Source organism: Macaca fascicularis, chromosome 4 (assembly GCF_037993035.2).
Source record: "Macaca fascicularis isolate 582-1 chromosome 4, T2T-MFA8v1.1".
Classification (NCBI taxonomy): Eukaryota; Metazoa; Chordata; class Mammalia; order Primates; family Cercopithecidae; genus Macaca; species Macaca fascicularis.
The window spans coordinates 118,972,569-118,992,612 of NC_088378.1; the positions used below are offsets into that span (position 1 = coordinate 118,972,569).

Genomic DNA, 20,044 nt, shown 5'->3' on the forward strand with positions numbered 1-20,044 from the left:
GGGATTTCTATATGGGCCTATCTTTCTTGGGGGCCAACATAACGCCCTGCGTGTTACAGATGAAGAAAGATTATTTGCAATTGATGAATCCAGGTGATGGATACTTTCAGATTTGTTACGTTATGGGCAATTCGAGTGGCGTAAAGAGAAAAGCACATGCAAATAAGGTTCCCGGATTTGGCAGACAAAATACAGGACACTCACCTAAATGTGAATTTCAGATAAGCAAAAAAGAATATTTCAGTATAATCAGGTTTCATACCATGTTTGGAAATAGCTATAACTAAAAAATTATTGATTGTTTGCCTGAAATTCACATTGACATGGATGTCCTATATTTTATTTGTCAACCCAGTAAGTAAAGGGTGGCATCAGCTTGCCATTCACAGACAAACCCCCCAGCTATGCTCACAATAGAGGTTTTTCAGTTGCCATAGTCTTTCCATCCAACTCATGAAAACAAGTGTCTTTAAAAGCCAGTTTCTGCTGACTTGCAAAAAGAGCAAAATCTAGGTGGAATGTATTGTTTAAATTTTAATTGCCAACCTTGAAATGGAACATATTAACCAGTTTCTTCTGATAAGCAGATCACTTGCCTCACATCTTAGAATCCAGTAGGTGGCCCCTTGGCCATGAAATGTGTGGGAGTTGCTTTTCCATAACTTGACCCTTCTTTCAGTGGGAGGGAACTATTGAAAGGAACAACAAGCTTATAAATACATTAGGACCTGGAATTCAGTTGTTGAGCCACGACAGTAACAGCATTTAACAAAGTAAGTACTGATCTTATAAATCTCTCTACATTGCCTCAGACCCTCCTCTCTAGCCTCCTAGAAAAATATGCTCATGTGAGTCCTTAGCACAAGGAAAAGTCTGTTTTTACTCATATCGTGCCATCTTGGTGTGTTTGGGTGACAGTTCAAGAATTGTTTATTTCTTTTCTGTTGGATACATCTTTACAGAAGTATAAAAATGAAGAATTTAGAAAACCAGGGCCTCAGAATTTGATGGTATGGGAAACAATGACATGAGGAGAAAAAAAGAAATGGTAGCATTTTAAACAATCTGAGAATAATCAGTGCTGGAAGAAGTGGCAATGTATGCAAAAATTTCTTTCTCTGTATAAATAATCAACACACAATTGTAAATTGTGACACTGTAATACTATATTGGCTGTGAAAATTTAAAACTAAGGTTTATTATAATTAGAGGAAATTAGTTTGAATGTCAGGGGAACTAGATTCTAGTTGAGTCTTTGCCACTAATTAGCTCGACGACAAGTCATATTCTGTTTCTGGAGTCCTACCAACTTCTGGCCAATCTAGAGGATAGTTAAGAAAGAGGCTCTGACTGTTGCTGCCCTTTGAACGGTGTAATTCTTTGTATGGAGCTCTGACCTGCCCACTTTAGGATGTTTCTAGGTATCCCTGCCCTCTACCTATCTGATCTGTAGCCCTCTCTCCCTCCCTGCAGATGTGACAACCCAAAATGTCCCTAGACTTTGCTCAATGTCCTCTGGAGCAGAGGAGCAAAATCCCCCTGGTTGAGAACCATGGGACTACATGACCTCATGGGACTAAGCAAGGCTGTGTTACTGATGCGCCCCACTGCTTGGACGTTCACTGAAAACTTCCTGTTAATCCACATGGACTGATTAATGAATATCATTAACCTCTGTACAGGAGCTAAAAAGCAAAGAAAGAGACAGAGAAACAGAGAGCCATCATACGACAGATTTCATATAAGTCTGGATTCATATGAAATCTTATTCCTACTAGAGTTCTATGGACAAAATATAGAGAACCAGAGAAATGGATACAAGATAGATAATAGATGATGAAGGGACAGATTACAGATAGATAGATACATAGAACAAAACAATACATACAAGGATGGGTAGACAGAGATTATAAATAGATACATATACATAGATTGTTGATAGGTAAAATAATTGATGGATAGATAGATCAAAGAAAGAGGATCCATGGGCTACTCAATGTGTCCAGAGACTCACCCATCTTCCAAGCACTGGGACCAGAGCAAACACCCATTGCTGAGTTCCTACTATGAATTTTTGTACATTATCTCATTTAACTTTCTCAACAAGCCGCAAAAGTAGAAATAACTAACTCGATTCTAAGGAGAGAAAATTGAGGCTCAGAGATTAAACAACCTACTGCGTTTATGAATCTCATAATGGGAGGAGTGGTGATTTATCTCATTCTCCCTTCTATTTGATAAGAAACAGTATCATTGGGACCAACTCAGAGATGGAACTCCTTTAATTTACTCCTGGAATTATGAGATCTTATATTCCTTTCAAAACAAGCCCATTTTTAATTGATGTAAATACAGTTATACTAGTCCTCAACTCACTCTGGTTTTTAGGTTGTCAAAATAAGAGAAAGGCACACTTTTATTAATTTTTTCTTCCAAGCAAGCCCCTGAAAAGTTGCTCACAGGAGGAACTCAGGAATTAGATGTTCTCCTCTCGCCCTCTCCTTCCAACATTTAGTTGGCTAATATACATTGAATAGGAAAATATAAAACAACTTTTCAGAGAGGAGCTGAGAGCCAGGTTACAGGGTGGAGTGGAAAAGCTCTGGACCTGCAATCAGAAGTTCAGGCTGACCCAGCACTCACCAAGTGTGTAGCATGGGACAGGTGCTTTAGCTCTGAGACTCAGTGTGCCCATCTTTAATTCGGACAATAGGAGCCATTTCCCAGGGTTGTTGCAGAAGGTAGACACACTCCCTAAATAGTGACCGTGAATGAGCAGCATTGTGTGTGTGACCCGTGGCAAATCCTTGAGTTCTCTGGTTCTCATTTTCTGTTGACCCAACATAGCTCAATGGTAACCTATGTCCCAGTCTTAGCCTGACCCTTGGAAACCTCACATTGAGAAAGTGGTATGTTAGTTATCAGCAGGAGTGTTGTGATAAAATATTACGTAAGATAAAATTTCATTTCCTTTTGAAACATGATCCTCAATCAATGGCTAAGAGAGTTTAGTGTGGGGATTGAAATTACGACACTGTGAACTCTAGTCCATAACAGTTAAACAAGCACACCTCATGCTTTCCTGTGAACTTCACTCTCCCTTTCATTCTGCTGAATTATGCTATTTCCATTTCCCAAGTTACCTGAATTTACTCCTGGAGTTATCATAGAAAGTACAATGTCAAAATATCTAATTACAAAACAGGTGAGTTGATTCAGTATGATTTCAAAGAATTCATACAGGCATGAGCCACTGCCACCAGACTCAACTAATGTATTTCTAAAAAAGTAGGTATGACTAAAATTAGGCATCAAAATCTTTTAAATGTCTACATTTTAAAATATGGGAGTCAATAGTTTAACCTTTGCAAAGTAAGGAATTTGATGGATCCATCAAATATCGATTGAATATTTGATGACATGGAAGAATTATTGTTAATATTTCATGTGTGATAATATACTCTGGCAAGTCACTTTAAAAACCTTAGTATCCTCAAATGTAAAATGAGAGTAACAACAGCATTCACCTTAGGTGATTTTTGTAGGATAAAATGAAGAGAAGTTTGGAAGAATGACCAGTGTGTGACTGACATTGAACAAATGCTAGCTCCTTCCATATCCTAGAAAGTTAATGCAGCAACATCTCTTCTTCCAGGTTATAAAACAAAATGCCCCCCACAGAATTAGAATACAGAATTCCAAAAGAAACATGGGATTAGCATTCTTTGTCTGTTGAAATAATTTGGATCTTCTAGCTACAGTCAAACAAGTCTGAGGCCTAATTTCTGGTTTTGATCAAATGCAGTCTCATAGCCAAAGAGCTGAACAGTGACTTAGCTCCCTGACAGTCCTCTCTATCAGTGACATCCTCTGGTTTCACAGCCAGTTCATGGATTCCCAGAGCCTTCACCCAGCTGGCCTCCAGGCGTGCCTTCATTTTAGTCCTTGGTGTAGATATTCATGTCTATCACCAACTGGAGTGTGACTGTGAACATTGTATTTCTCATTGTGTTCCATTTCATTAACTAAAAAATGGAGATAACAACCATTTCATGGGACTATAAGGAGGGTTAAAGATTTAAAATATTGAAAGGGGCCGGGCGTGATAGCTCAAGTCTGTAATCCCAGCACTTTGGGAGGCTGAGGCAGGTGGATCACAAGGTCAGGAGTTCAAGACCAGCCTGACCAAAATGGTGAAATGCCATCTCTACTAAAAATACAAAAAAAAAAAAAATCAGCTGGGCATGGTGGCAGCTGCCTGTAATCCCAGTTCCTTGGGAGGCTGAGGCAGAGAATTGCTTGAACCCAGGAGGCAGAGGTTGCAGTGAGCTGAGATCACGCCACTGCACTCCAGGCTGGGTGACAGAGAGAGAATGTCTCAAAAAAAAAAAAAAAAAAAAAAAAAAATTGAAAGGTACTAGCATTGAGGAAGGATCATTAGGAAATTTTCAATAAATATTAGTCCTTTAATTCTTCTTCTTCCCATTAACTCCTATACATGTATTATTACCACATACTCTCACCTCTTAGGCTGCCAAGAAAAGTCACAGTTAGCCAATGAAGACTTGAGACTGGTTTGCTGGAATCTGAGGGTGGTCACTGCTGGGTAACCATCTGAACCAAGAAAACATTCCAGGAACTCCTCCAACCCAGTCTTGAAGAAGGCAGGTTCTACCTCAGTATTTTTGGTAGTTTTCAACCATATATGCTAAAGTACATTTTTTTATTCTATGGCTTCAATTATTCATTCATTCATTCAGACTTAGAGAAACCTCCAGAAGACTGCTATCATGGCAGAGAAACCCAAGCTCTACTACTACAATGCACGGGGCAGAATGGAGTCCACCCGGTGGCTCCTGGCTGCAGCTGGAGTAGAGGTAGGTTCTGAGTTAGGTCATCGTAAGTTGGATTTAAAATTGTGTTATCACATACTTTTCCCACAGAAACTATGAGATGATTACTAACTGAAGCATTGTGCCTTAAATAAAAATGGACTGTAATTAAGAAAAAGATGAACAGATTTGACCTAGTAATTCTTAAAATTTCTTCTCATCTAAAAGCATACATATTAAAATACATTTAAGAAACTAATCACAAAGTGTAGAACTTAAGTGGATTAGAATTTAAACAAAGTGTAAAAAATAATTTATGGCATTTACACAACAATTAGAAACATGAATATTGATTGAATATTTGATGACATGGAAGAATTATTGTTAATATTTCATGTGTGATGATGTACTATGGCTATCCTTAGAATACTTAATGTATTTTAGGAAAACACATTGAAGTATTTAAGGATTAATCATACGGATCTGGGATTTCTTTGGAATTATTACAAGAGGAGAAGTAGGTGGGCTTACAGATGAAACCATATTGGTTTTGATTGCTAATTATTGATTCTAGGTGATAAGTATAAGGAGAATCATTATGCTTTCCTGTTTATATTTATTCATGTTCATAATTTTGACAATAAAAAATAAAAATGTATAATATTTTTAAATGGTTGTAATTAGAGGTAAAACGCAAACTACAAATGAAGACGGAAGGGAGTGGATTGTAACAGACTACGTATTGAAGATTGACTAAATTCACAGCAATTATTTGGTTGAGCACTTACTAATTCCAGGTTCTGTACTAGGTCATGGAGACAGTGAAGAAGACAGACACAGTCCCTGCCCTGGGGCGGCCTACATGTCTGTGAGGATGCAGAGAAATAAACACGTGGTTAAAATCGGGGGCAGGCTTCTAGAATACACAAGCATTCCCCAGTGCCACAAAACCACATCAGAAACTAGAAGTTTTCATTAAAAATAATGTTAGTGTGGGACTCTCATTCCTTTGTTAAATTGAGAATTTTACCCTATTGTGTCTCACAAACTTCAGAAGAGAAAATTATAGTTGCAAGTGTTAAAGCTGTGTAACAGCGGTGACTTATTTCACCCTTAGCAGGGTTCCTGAGAAGTGGGGCGATACAAATTACAGCAGAGGCTCCTTGGTGGCAGAATATTTGATGGCCATTATCCCATGGCACGCCCCATGCTGGGGACACACAAGGTTGTGGTCTGATCTCGCTTGGAGACACAGGCTTTCCTAAGATATGACAACACCATAACTCGGAGAACTGCTCAGTGCCTTTTCTCCAGTGACATGCCCTCTCAAAACATGACCTAATCATAGACATCCATGAGATCACGGTGCAGGTGAAGTGACCTAGAAGATTGAGCAGCTACGTGCTGTGACCCATGCACTACTCTCAGCGAATTAGGTCTAAATTTCCAAATGGCCATGACCAGTCCCCTCTGGGTACCCTGCCAAACTCAGAAGTCTTATATTCTCCAAATTATGCACCAGATAGGGGCCATTCAAGGTCACAAGTCTATAATAGAATGAACTAACAAGAACCCATTTACTGTGTCTGCTTCCAGTTTGAAGAGAAATTTCTAGAATCTGCAGAAGATTTGGACAAGTTAAGAAATGGTAAGATCAATCTCTAAGTGCCTCTGATGAGTGTATCTAGTAGGAAGTACAGAGGGAGGCTTGAGCAGCCAGTAATGCCTATGTGTGTGAGGGGTGGTATTTGGACATGGTGCAGAGGGAGAAAGTGGTTAAGATGGAAGGGATGTGGCTCCTTGATCAAGTCTGGCAACTCTCTCCAGGCTAAAAGGACCAGACCTCTCAGAGTATTTGTTAGAGGAATGATCTCCTGCACCCTGAGAAAGCCCTTTTTTGTTTTCATACTTAGGGAACCGTGAATGAGCTGTGGTCATCAGCACAGGATCCCATACAGCCCGCCCCATCCAAGCACATGCAAGAACATGCATTAGACGAAAGGAAGAGAAATAGATGTGGCCAATGTCTTGAGTTTTTTCTCTCATGGGAGGGCATGACAAGATAACACTGCAGCACTATTGCAGACTTTGAAGACCAGAGAAAGGGACCGTTACATAAAAACCTCTCAGAACCTGCCTTAAATGTCACAAACACCATGAGACTTACTCTGGGAACTTCCTGTTTTAAATGACATCTTGTTGCCAGTCCTATTGTAACTTGTCCCAATCTCTTCCTAAAATATCCATGAAGGTAAATCAACACAAAAAATACAAGAGTCCCACTATGTATCTGGAGGGGCAATAAAAATACACAGGAAACAAATGGGTAAAAAGTAAAAGGAAGCTTCTTAAGAAAAAGAACTACACAAAGCTTTTTAAAAATGTTGTTTGGGCTGGGTGCAGTGGCTCACGCCTGTAATCCCCCATTTTGGGAGGCTGAGGCAGGTGGATCATTTCAGTTCAGGAATTTGAGACCAGTATGGCCAACATGGTGAGATCCCATCTCTTCTGAAAATACAAAAATTAGCCATGTGCAGTGGTGAATGCCTGTAATCCCAGCTATCAGGAGGCTGAGGTAGGAAAATCACTTGAACCTGGGAGGCAGAGGTTACAGTGAGCCAAGATCATGCCACTCCACTCCAGCCTGGGTGACAGAATGATACTCTGCCAAAAAATAAAAATAAAAATAAAAATAATAATAATAATAATAATAAGTTGTTTCAAGTGAAATCTTACCAGGCAATAATTTCTTCTTCATTTTACAAATTTAGTCACTTCCACAGCCGTTATTTTTCATCCGGAAAGGGTGGAGTTCATAGACATTTCACTTTCCTTTTTTTTCTTCCTTCTAAAGATGGATATTTGATGTTCCAGCAAGTGCCAATGGTTGAGATTGACGGGATGAAGCTGGTGCAGACCAGAGCCATTCTCAACTACATTGCCAGCAAATACAACCTCTACGGGAAAGACATAAAGGAGAGAGCCCTGTACGGTATATTTTCTGTTCTTCCATCCACAGAGAACACAGAGTGATTTAGGTCCTTCCTTGAGTGGGTGGGACCGTGGCAGGGCATCGAGACCAGCAGCAGGCTGGGCCTTGGATGTGTACACTGAGGTCCAGTATTGCAGAGTCCCATGGAGATGAGGGAACAGTGAACATGGGGAGGGTTCAGGCAAGTGTGATTGTAAAAGACAATGCAGCCTATGGATCCAGCACCCTGACAGAGGTTTCCAAACACTGATGAACCATGAACTCAGGAGGATGGGGAAGCATGATTCCAGGTGCTCAGGCCTTCAGAGTCTGGACTCTGGCCAATAGCTTTGGACAGGCATAGAATATTTGAGAGTCTGTAGATGAAGGACTGGGGAGGGAAAGCTGCAAAGAAGCCAAATCTTAGGTCCCAGTAATTCCGAGAATGATGACCAGGAACCTAAATTACCAACCAATTATAGCAACTGGAATACTTGAGCAGGGCTAGTAGAGGCTGGCACCAAGGATGCTGGGGTTACCTTGACACATGGATAGAAGGAAAAAACAGCCAGACTGATTCAATACCAGCAAAGCCAAGGGGTCTCCTTACTGCTGTGATCAGACTGCATGATTCCAAATAAATCCTGAATGAAACTGCTGGCAGCTCCTCAAAAACTCCAATGACCCTCTAACAGGTATACCCCCAAACAATCAAAAATACATCCACACTATATCTTTCACATAAATGAATAATGCAAATAACAATGTTCATAGTATTCAAAAAGTGAAAATAACCCAAATATCAACAATCAATAAATGGAGGAGAAAAATGAGCCTTAGCCATGCAATGGAAAGATATTTGGTCATGAAAAGGAATGAAGTACCAATGCATGCTACGAGATGATTAAACCATAAGACATGTTACATAAAAGAAACAAGACACAGAAGGCCACATATTATAGGATTCTTTTCATACTAAATGTCCAGATACTCAAATCCAAAGAGGTAGAAAGTAGATTAGTGGTTGCCTGGGGCTAAAGGAGTGGGACTTGGGGAAAAATGAAGAATACTGCTAATGGTACAGATGTCCTTATCAGTGTGATAAAAATACTTCTGGAATTAGACTGTGATTATTTTTGCAGAATTCTGTGAATGCACTAGAAGCCACTCAATAGTATAATATAACATGTGACAATTATAGTATGTGAATATGCATGAATAAAGCTCTTGTTTTAAAAAGTATAGAGAATTTCACCAAGGAAAGGGATTCTTAGGTGGGGTCTCAGGAAAGGCACACATGGCTAAAGTTGGGCAACAGCACATGGAGAGGGCTGTGGAAACATGTTTCATGAGTGTAATTGGAAGAACTGCAAATATGGGACATAGAATTAGCCCTGGGAGGTGTAAAATGATGAGAGAGAACGAGGAAATAAGGATTAGAGGGCTGTACCAGGGACTCTCTTAAGATTACTTACGAAGCAGATCTTTGACCATTTGCCACACACTAAGTCCGTGCACAGAACAAACTACAATTCAGATGACCAATCCTAGCACAGCACCAGTGGGTACTGGCAGTGATTCCACCAATTTCTCTCATGACTGTGACCGCCAATGATTTTTTTCCTGTATTAGGTCATGTGTGTAACAAAATTTAGAGATCTATCTACCTCGATAGGTTGTTTTAATAAATAAATGTTAATATACCTGTAAAATCAGAGCATAATGACTAGACTATAAAAGGCACTCACTGGAGGTGAATTATTTTGCCATCACCTGTTACTCTACTCTCTTAGATTTTTATAAACCTATAAAATCTAAGGAAAGGTATTTGACCATTTGGTTGTTTTTGTCTTTCAGGATTGATATGTATACAGAAGGTATAGCAGATTTGGGTGAAATGATCCTTCTTCTGCCCTTTTGTCAACCTGAGGATAAAGATGCCAACACTGCTTTGATCAAAGAGAAGACAAAAAATCGCTATTTCCCTGCCTTTGAAAAAGTAAGTGAAAGTGTTCAGTGTTTGGGGAACTGAGTTTAGAGGCCAGTAGAAAAATAGTGGCTGGGCATTCCTGGGACACTGACCTTCACTTTCAGTGCGACTTCCTGAACACCAATGCAGCGCTCTGACTCTCAAGGCATTTTATGAAAATAGGCTTGGAGAAACAATTGTATCACTTATACCCAAGCTATAATTTTCCAGTAAAATTTTAATTTACTGAACCGCAACATGGAATTATCTGTTCAACAAAATTTCGTGTTCATAAGTAGAATGTGGGCTGTGGAAGGCTCTTGACCACACTAGAGGTTGCTGTTGAGTCTATGGAACCCCATGGACTTTGATTGAAGACGAACATGATGAAAGTGATCCATCAGAAAACATTCTGGTACCATGTGCAGGAAAACAGGAGACCAATTGCCCAACCAGAGAATATTGTAGTGTTTCAGAGATGGGTATTTTTAAAGGAGAGTGATTGCGGGATGCAGAGGAAGATTTTGCGAAATGCATTTTATAGTAAGTTGTAGACATCAGTGCAGTTCACTTGTAAACGCTTCAGCTTGCAGATTATAACATAGTGCCAGTCAGGAGTGAGAGTCAATGCTGTAAGAAAGATGATGAATTCAGGTTCACCCAGGTTTACTACAGATCCCAGGGAGATATAGCGGGGAATGAGGAGAGCAGACAAGGAGAAATGAGGACTCTGAAATAGTCTCCTTCTGGGGGAAGAGTGTTGTCATGAAGGTGGAGTCTCTGCCCAAGGGAGATTGAAGAGGGAGAGAGCAGAATGTAGAGCCATGTCCTGAATGTGAGGGCTCCACATTGTAGGGCCTGGGGCAGACAGAACATGTGGTGGCGGGTGCTATGCCCCCAGCCCATGTGGAAGAAGCAAGCTGGGTGGGTGGTGTAGATGCCACAGCGATGTGGATGAGAAGAGAAAATGGGAGTCTGGGCTTCAACCAAGGAGTGAGCAGAGTTACACTTCTTACTCTCTCATTCATTCAGATAATGTGGAGAAAGCTCTGGATTTCTGCACCCATGCAGTAAGGCAACAGAGGTGGGGAAAGTCAGGCTGGAGAGGCTCTGAAAGAAGCAGAGGTCCCAGCCTGGGTGGGCATGTGTTCCTGATCTGATTCCTCCAATGCTTCAGGTCTTAAAGAGCCATGGACAAGACTACCTTGTTGGCAACAAGCTGAGCCGGGCTGACATTCACCTGGTGGAACTTCTCTACTACGTGGAAGAGCTTGACTCCAGCCTTATCTCCAACTTCCCTCTGCTGAAGGTGACCCATTTCACAGCCCAGAGAGGCAGCCCCACATCTCCCATCTTGGGATCTTGTATCTGGGCCCTGGGACTGTCCAAGTTTTGATGCCAGCCTTCTCCAGCCCTCAGTGCCCCAAGGTCTCCAAAATGAGCTTCAGGACTCTAGTTTTGAGGAATGAAAACACTTTTGTTATGGAAAGGAAATTTGTGGTGCATGCTACCCCACAAAGAGTATTTTGCCTTTTATCATGGGAAGGACCCAGGACCCAGCACCTCTCCCCATCCCTCTATTTCAATATGGTTTCTGTTTCTGAATTCTCTGTGACCTCTTTATCCCATATGTGCCCTTGTCTTCCCGCATTAAGTCAGTCTGAGCAGGGCCCTTTCCATCTGGTTTCCTCCCTGGGCTCCAGCTCCTGCTGTCAGACATTGTGTTCCTCTCTGCACAGCTCTCCAGCACTCTGCCCCCCACACTGTATCGCTCACTGAGAAAAGGTGGTCCCATGGTTTGTCTTTAATATTTTCTATAACTATTCTCTTTCCCAACTAATTTCCCCATATTTTTACTTCTGCTTAGAGACTGATCTGTGTTGATATCTCACAGGCACATTATTTTTTCTTGTCTTATATGAGAGTCACTAATCTACAGGATTAATATGTAAGGAGCAAGATAGGGATGACTGAACTGATTAAAACTTAACGACATCTTTGGGAAAAATAAAGTGAGCTACATGTTCTTGCTCTTATCTTCATATCAGGGGACATATCTTGCTCTTATCTTCATATCTTCTTATCAGGGGACTCGCTTGGTCTTTGGCAGGAGGGGCTCAGATTCCCTGGGTCGTGTTAATGGTGGTGGCAGGCCTTGGCTTCACTCTGAGGCTGTGCTTTATGAATTACAGGCCCTGAAAACCAGAATCAGCAACCTGCCCACGGTGAAGAAGTTTCTACAGCCTGGCAGCCCAAGGCAGCCTCCCATGAATGCAAAATCTTTAGAAGAATCAAGGAAGATTTTCAGGTTTTAGTAAAGCAGCCATGGAGTCCAAGAACATACAAAACCAATATTCTAAAGTTTTGCAACAATAAAGTGCTTTACCTAAGTGTTGACTGTGCCTGTTGTGAAGCTAATGAACTCGTTCCAATTATATGTTAATTAAATAATATAACTCCTATTCGCCGACTTAGTTAAAATTGATTTCTTTTCATTAGGATCTGATGTGAATTCAGATTTCCAATCTCCTCATAGCCAACCATTTTCTTGGAATTAAAAATTCAGTAAAAAAGGAAACTATAAATTATGTGGTTTGTTTGACTTTTCCAAGAATTGTCCTGTAACAAACAATTTCTCATACAATCTATTAAAATGTCAACGTAGAAATGCCCTTCCGACATTTTCAGGTATGCACAGGAGAAGAGTTACCATTCTGGGTAATGGCATAAAGACATTTTCTTCTTTTCCTGGACAGTCATTTTATTTCTGATGAAAGCATTCTTTCTTACGCATTTGTAAAATAACGATTCTGTCTGCTGTGGATTCCTCAGTTTTCTAGGAGGTGAGGAAATATTGAAGAGCAAACAGACCCACCCTCTGCTCTCAGGCCACCCTGTTGTCCCTTACAGTGTATGTGCTCCTGGCTCATCCTCACTCTGCTCCTTAAGGCTCCGTGGGGCCCCAGGCCTTCCCTCAGTTCCTTCAGTGCCACTCAGGCCTGGGCTGCCAAGATACAGATGGTATATGTGAATTACATACAAATAACTATATGCGAAATCATTTTTTCCTGGTGTGGCACTGTGCCAGAATGCTTCGATTAGGAGTGCTTTCTAGCTCCGCCCACATACTGGGCCTATAATGTGAATCTCTCTCAGGACACCTGGACTTCTGCAATTTGAGCTCTCCTCCTGTTAGAGTGAGCTTCCCCACAGTTGGCAGAGGTGGTTGATGGAGCAGACAGACACACAGGCTTTCTACCTGCAGCTTCACTTTGCTCTAGTCTCTTCACTTACAATCAGAGTAGTTGTTCTAAAATGCAAATTAGAAAAAAAAAATCACAGAATTCTTCAGTGAGTCCTGACTGCATACAGAATGCATCCTCACACCCATCCTCACTCCTTGATCTCCAGCCCAGTCAACCCTCTGAGCATGGTGGGGCCTCTTGCCTTCCTGCCTGGGTGCATGTGCTAGCCCTGTCTGGCGAGCTTCTTCCCAGTGGACACACTTAACACCACCTCATTGCTTCCCAGGAGTGCTGGGCTGTCCTCTGCCTTCCACATAGCCCCAGGGAGCCTCTAGTAACACCTGAGGGCCACTGTGTCTGCTCCCCTGTACTGTGAGCTCATGGTGTGGGGCTTGGCCTGCTGAGTCCCCAGTACTTCTTCACCAACATCTGCACAGACCCATGCACAACTCTATGGACCTCCAGAACCCAGGTATATGAGACTGGGCTTTGAGAACTCACAAACCCCCACATACTCTACCTGTCTCTATTCATTCATCAATTTCTGAAAAAAAAGACTAATATCCCTCAAACTCTTTGTAAGGACCTTGCTTGGATGCTGACCAAATTAAACAAACTGCTAAGAAATTTTTATGGGACACTTTCATGAACTAGAATGCTGAAGCTCTGGGGAAATTAGGGAATTATAGAATTTTAATATGATAAGAGATTATCATATTAAACATCATAGTGTCATTATGTTTAGAAGAGAAGTTCTTCCTTTCTAGAGATGAATACTAGTATTTACAGGTGAAATGATATGCTGTCTGGGATTCGCTTGAATAGAATCCCATGGTAGTGGAGGGAGTATGTGGGAGTTTGCATCATTTTCTTGTGGCTCCTGTCACAGATTCCTACAAACTGGGTGGTTTGAAACAACAGAAATGCATTTTCTTACAATTCTGAAGGCCAGAAGTCTGAAGTCAGGGTGTGAGGGCCACATTCCCCTGGAAGCTCTAGGGAACAATCCTTCCCTGCCTCCTACAGCTTCTGGGGGCTCTTGGCATTTCTGGACTTTCACGGATCGTGGCCACATCACTCTGCTTTCTGCCTGGGGCTTCCAGCACCTCACCCTCTGCGTGTCTGTGTCTTCCGTTCTCTATGTTGCAGGGACGCTTGTCATTGGATTCAGGGCCTATCTGGATATTCCAGGATGATCTCATCTCAAGTTCCTTAACTTCATCTGCAAAGAGGCTTTTTCCAACTAAGGTCACATTTACAGGACCCAAGGATTTGGACACGGACCTCTCTTTCTTGGGAGCCAACATAACGTAATCCACTACCTGGTAGAGATGAAGAAATGTTGCTGGAAACTGATGCATCCAGGTCATGGGTACCTTCAAGCTTGTTATATTATTCCCTCTACTTTTGGATTTGCTAGAATTTTTCCATGTACATTTTAAAACTATCTTATTTTAGGAGCTCCTACAATGTCCAGGCTTTGTCCCAGACAATGAGGACTGGACTCAAACAAGATGAAGGCTCTGCCCTCAGGAGCTCAAGGTCTAAGGGGAAATCGGATATTGAATACATCTTGTCAAATTAATGTAGGGAAAGACACAATAGAGAAAACACAGTGGGAGCTGAAAGTAGAGTATTCCAGTCAGGACAAATACCATGTGCAAAGGCCCAGAGGCCAGGAAGGGTGATTTGAGCAATGCAGAGAGGAAAGAACACAAAAATAGGGCGGCCAGATTTGGCGGATAAGATACAGAACAGCAAAATAAATGTGAATTTTAGATAAACAAGCAATACTTTTTTAGTATAAACACGTTTCCTACAGTGTTTGGGACACACTTATACTAAAAATGACTGATCCTTTGCCTGGAATTCACATTTACCTGGGTGCCCTGTATTTTATGTGGCAACCCAGTAAGAGAAGCCTTCCAGAGGGCCATCAGCCTGCCCTTCACAGACGTACCCTCCCAGCTATGCTCCCAGCAGAGATTTCTCATCTGCCTTAGTCCTTACATCCAAGTCACGAAAAGTGAGTGTCTTCAAAAACCAGTTTCCACTGACTTGTAAAGAGAGCAAAATCTGCTGAAATTTTTGGTTAAACTTTTATTGCCAAACTTGAAAAAGAACATATTAACCAGTTACCTTGTGATAAGAGGATGACTTGCCATTTTTCTTAGAATCTAGTAGGCAGTCCTCCGGCCCTGAAATGTGTGGGAGTGGCTGTTTTTAACTTAACTCTATTCCTTCAATGGGAGGGAGCCACTGAAATGACCATGTAGTATATAAGCCACATTAGGACCTCAAATTAAGCTGTTGAGTCACGAGGGTGAACCTTTAACAAAGTAAACACTGATCTTATAAATCCTTCTACACTGCCTCACACCATCTCATCTAGGTCACTAGAAAAAATACTTTTAAATGTGTCCTTAGTATAATAAAAAAATCAGTTTCATACTCACATCAATGCCCTCTTTGTGTGGTTGGATGACAGTTTGAGTCGTGCATTCAGTTGCTTTGGATATATTGTGTCAACTCGATAATCAGAAAGAGACTCTTTATATGGGAACAAAGTTTTGTAACGGGTACATTAGAACATTCCGCCCTGTGGAGATGTCACACTAACTGCTATTAGGGGGTTTTGAGCGATGACTCTTTCTGGCTACTTCCTGCTGAAAAGGGGCGTCGAATAAGGAACGGCAGCTAAGACTCCTCCTGGGGTCTATCTAAGGGTCCTCAGTAGAATGGCATGTTCATGTGTGGTTCAGTTTGCAGCATCATTTGGAATTTGATTACCTCTAGGTGAGAAGAAACAATTTGAGTTACAGTATTGACTATACAGGGTCCAAATATCAATACGAGACATATAAGCAAGAGAGGGCTTAATAAAGGGGTTAACCAATTCCATAAAGAAGACTGGAATTCATTAAAGAGGGATTATAGCCACCCAGGGCTGAAGCCTGCATTTTCCCTGAGCCTGTCAATGATTTTGATTTGATCTTTAGGTGCCTGTAGATTGTCCTCTACTTTACTAGAGGTGTTAGTCCAAGATATAGAACTTCCCTTTGGGGGTCTATGAAGTTCCTTGGTTTTATTTTCCCAAAGAAAGAAACCTCTGGGTTATGGGCACCCTCCTCTTTCATTACCTGGCAGAATTTGCAGGAGAATTGCCCAGAACTAGCATATTGATCAAGATTGTTTACATGACCCATCCCTTTTTCTTTCTTTCAAGCTGCAGGAGATCACCACTTGATTGACAGGAATAAGCAGGGTTAGTCTAAAATGCATGCAAAAAGCTTAAAAACAATTAATGAGACTAGGATTTAATGATAAAAGTATGATAAGCTTTGGAGCACAATTTTTCTCTCTAGTCCTCACTTTTGGTAAAAACAAATTATGATAAGACTGTATATGTTGTTCGTAGAATAAACTTTAGTCTTATACTTGGCCTAATGATTTGCATAAAGTGCAGCAAGAATGGTTATTTCTACATAGGCCTTTTGGATTGGCTTTGATGAAATTCTGTTCAACAAGGAATTTCAGATAAGACTTTTTTTTTTTGAGATGGAGTCTTGCTCTGTTACCCAGGCTGAAGTGCAGTGGTGGGATCTCTGCTCACTGCAACCTCCGCCTCCCAGGTTCACGCCATTCTCCTGCCTCAGCCTCCTGAGTAGCTGGGACTACAGGCGCCCGCCACCTCGCCCGGCTAATTTCTTGTATTTTTAGTAGAGATAGGGTTTTACCGTGTCAGCCAGGATGGTCTCGATCTCCTGACCTCATGATCCACCCACCTTTGCCTCCCAACAAATAAGACTTTTAAAGCCAAACCCAGCCATGGGTTTGTATCCTCAAATACCTGTGAGTTGGGTGATCCTCTCCACTTGAGGTTCCAAGATAAACTCGGAGCTTCCAGACCTGTTAGAACATGACATTCTTTACTGACCACAGAACCTGTGCCTTTTAAAAACTGAATGTTGTATATGCATCCTAAAGAAGCTGAAGTTAATAAATTCTTCTCTCATTTACAAAAGCAATTACAGCTAATTGGCCACAACGGGGATGACTCCTAGTGGTCTATAATAATATCATGGCTTGGGGGATGCGGTCCTTGGTGGAAAGCTCTCCTAGTAAACCTTTTGGGAATTCTGATTTTAGGTCTTGTCATGTGCATCTGTATTTACTATTGGTGTAGGTTTTGTTGGCAGTGTTTCATAAATTTATGGGAAAACGACCTTGCAGGAGATCCCACCCTTTTCTGCCTGCTTAGGAAACACCACGAAAAAGGTGGACCTGTGAAATTGTAAGAGCCAGTCAGAGAGGTGGATTGTAGGGTCCTCCAGTTTCCTCACTTTCTTTCTGTGTCCTGACTGCAAATCAGAGTGCCTTGGCCACTCCATGACCCATCCAGCCGCAGGTTTTTCCCAGCAGGCTTAAAGCTAAACCAGGGCCTTGAACATTTCCAGACACTGATAAAGATACCTAGGTTGTTGCTCCAAATACCAAAAGAAACTGGTCCTGGTTCTGAGCCAAACTCCTTGAACTTTCACACAGATTCCATACCCTGATCCCCTCACTGCAGACATATCTAGGTAGAACATGCCTTTTCTCTCATCTGTCATGAGGACTGCTGCAGTACTGTAAGTTCTCCTAATAAATGCTCTGGACTGATGACCTTAGCATTTAGTGCTTCTTTCTTTGGAATCCCAACTGGCCCACCTCAAAATGAAATTGTGGGAATTCTCCTCTGCCACTTTTGGGGTAGTCTAGCCTTCACTTTGGTGGGATGAAACAATAAGTAGTCATAAGAAATGATCTCCTTATAAGGACACCAGGAATTCGATTAAGAGCCACCCTTACCCAGTGTGACTTCATCTTAACTAGATTACACCACCAGAGACCTTTTTTGTATCTGGGATTAGGACTTGAACATACTCAACACACTCTTCTTGGGGAACAAAATTTAACCTACAACTCCATGCTAAGGGATGAGATAGTGCTGGGGGTGAACCTGGTCAGGCCACCTCTGCTGGAATCCATGGGTCAGAGGTGGATTCTCAGGGAGGGCAGCCATAGCTGACTTGAGATTTGCAGGCAAGACAAGTTGCAGTTATGAGGTAGAGCTATAGATGGGCAGCAAGGGTGGAATCCTGATGGAGGCTCAGCACGGTTAATAGTGTAAAAGAAAGAGACTGAGCACGGTGTATTCAAAGAAAGAGAAGACGCTCAGTCTGAGTGAAGCATTAAAGCGCAAGGTAGCAGGAGTGATGATGAGGTAGGATCCGGGAACAAGGCCTGCAGGCCTAGGGACTTTGAAGGCCATGACAAGAAGTTTGGATTTTGTCCTGAGAAAAGAGGGAGCTGTGGAAGTATATACCTTGCTTTGCCAAACTGGCATCCATAAAATAAAATCACAGCTTTTAAATATTCATTTTCAGTCACTTAAGCATCCATCTTAGAATAGCAAGAACATTCTTTCCCTCTGGGAGTCTCTTTCCTATGTTAAAAGATAAATTTAGGCACATTAAAATTTTAAAGAGTTTATTTTGAGCAGACAGACATTCATGAATCAGGCAGTGCCAAACCACAAGAAATTTGGGCTTCACTGAGGGGGGTGTGAGTGGAAAATTTTGGAAAGGTGTTTATGGAAGCAAAACAAAGAAAGTATTTGCTTGGTTAAGGTGAAAAGTCACTAGTTAGAATTTAGTTGGCAGTTTCTGATAGGTTAATTTTAAGTTTCTTGTTTTCCTAGGACATGACCTTCATGCCGAGTTGAGCTTTAGCTTGCTTACGTAAGACTCAAAGCACTGGGGAAATCTCAACCTACTGGCCTCCTAATTAATTAATACCCACATCAAATCCAACAATACAGGGGCTTATTCTATTCAAGGAGTCAAGTAGCCCTGAGATCAGTAGAAAATTCTATCAGTCTCTGCTGCTATCTGCCACATGGAGTTCCTGTTGTCCCATAGACTTCATGATCTGAGGCGGTTTGGTTGAAACACTGGCCACAATTTGTCCATGTGAGTCCCAGTATCTTCATTCTCTAGCCCTTCACAGGAAGAAAGAGGAGGTCTCCCTCCCTGCTATCCCTCAGGCCTGGGATCTCAAAATGTAGGTGGATATATAGTCATTTTTCTCTGGCATGCCACTGTCCAGGAGAGATGAGGATGGAACAATTTCTAGCTTCAGCCATGTACTAAGCCCATAACTTACGCTTCCCCAGAAAATCTAAGATCTAGGGGGTTAGACCCAGGGCACAGGTCCCGATTGTACATTTCCATAATGTCAGCTTTGCCACAACTGGGTGTGTTAGGGCAGACAGACACGTGGGACTCATGGCTCATGTCCTTTACATCTACTAAGGGTTAGGTCAATTCAACCCAACCAAGATATTCCAAGATATCTTCCTAAGAGGTTCCCAGTTCCCTTTACACATTTACCTGCTTCCTCTTCAGCAGGTAAACATCCCAGCGGTAGATTCTTGTACTCTCACTCTGCAATAGAGTTTTCAACCTGATCATACCCAGCCTTCCCCAGTTTACAACAGATATTTTATAATTTATTATTATTATTATCCTGAAGTGAACTTTATAAGATTTACCTCATAATGGTTGCTGCTGGGAATACAAGATGAATAAGGTATAATAATCCTAGCCTTTGAGGGGTGCATAATTAACCCCAAGGAAAAAGATTTGCATATAAAGTATTACGAGTCAATATGTAAATTTGTATTAAAGAAGGTTCCTGCAGGTGGCAAAATGACCTCTCAAAAAGAGTGGCTGAAGAGGCCGGGTGCAGTAGCTCATGCCTATAATCCCAGCAGCTTGGGAGGCCGAGACAGGTGGATAAGTTGAGGTTAGGAGTTTGAGATCAGCCTGGCCAACATGGCAAAACCCTGTCTCTACTAAAAATACAAAAATTACCCAGCATGGTGCCACACACCTCTAGTCCCAGTTATTCTGGAGGCCGAGGCAAGAGAATCGCTTGAGCCCAGGAGACAGAGGTTGCAATGAACCTAGATTGTGCCATTGCA

The 20,044-nt window shown here is 41.6% G+C and overlaps 1 protein-coding gene across 2 annotated transcripts; it reads left to right on the forward strand.

Moving 5' to 3' along the window:
• Nucleotides 1-741: 741 nt before the first annotated feature.
• LOC102115229 (glutathione S-transferase A1) lies at nucleotides 742-12,162 on the forward strand. Of its 2 annotated transcripts, XM_045391027.3 has the most exons (8): nucleotides 742-773; nucleotides 4,531-4,664; nucleotides 4,761-4,877; nucleotides 6,429-6,480; nucleotides 7,687-7,819; nucleotides 9,661-9,802; nucleotides 10,950-11,081; nucleotides 11,965-12,162. In XM_045391027.3, the coding sequence occupies exons 3-8, from the start codon at nucleotides 4,791-4,793 to the stop codon at nucleotides 12,085-12,087; spliced, it is 669 nt and encodes a 222-aa protein (XP_045246962.2). In that variant the 5' UTR covers nucleotides 742-773; nucleotides 4,531-4,664; nucleotides 4,761-4,790; the 3' UTR covers nucleotides 12,088-12,162. The 2 variants fall into 2 exon arrangements, with proteins under 2 accessions (XP_045246962.2, XP_045246961.2); XM_045391026.3 differs by lacking the exon at nucleotides 4,531-4,664.
• The last annotated feature ends 7,882 nt before the right edge of the window (nucleotides 12,163-20,044 follow it).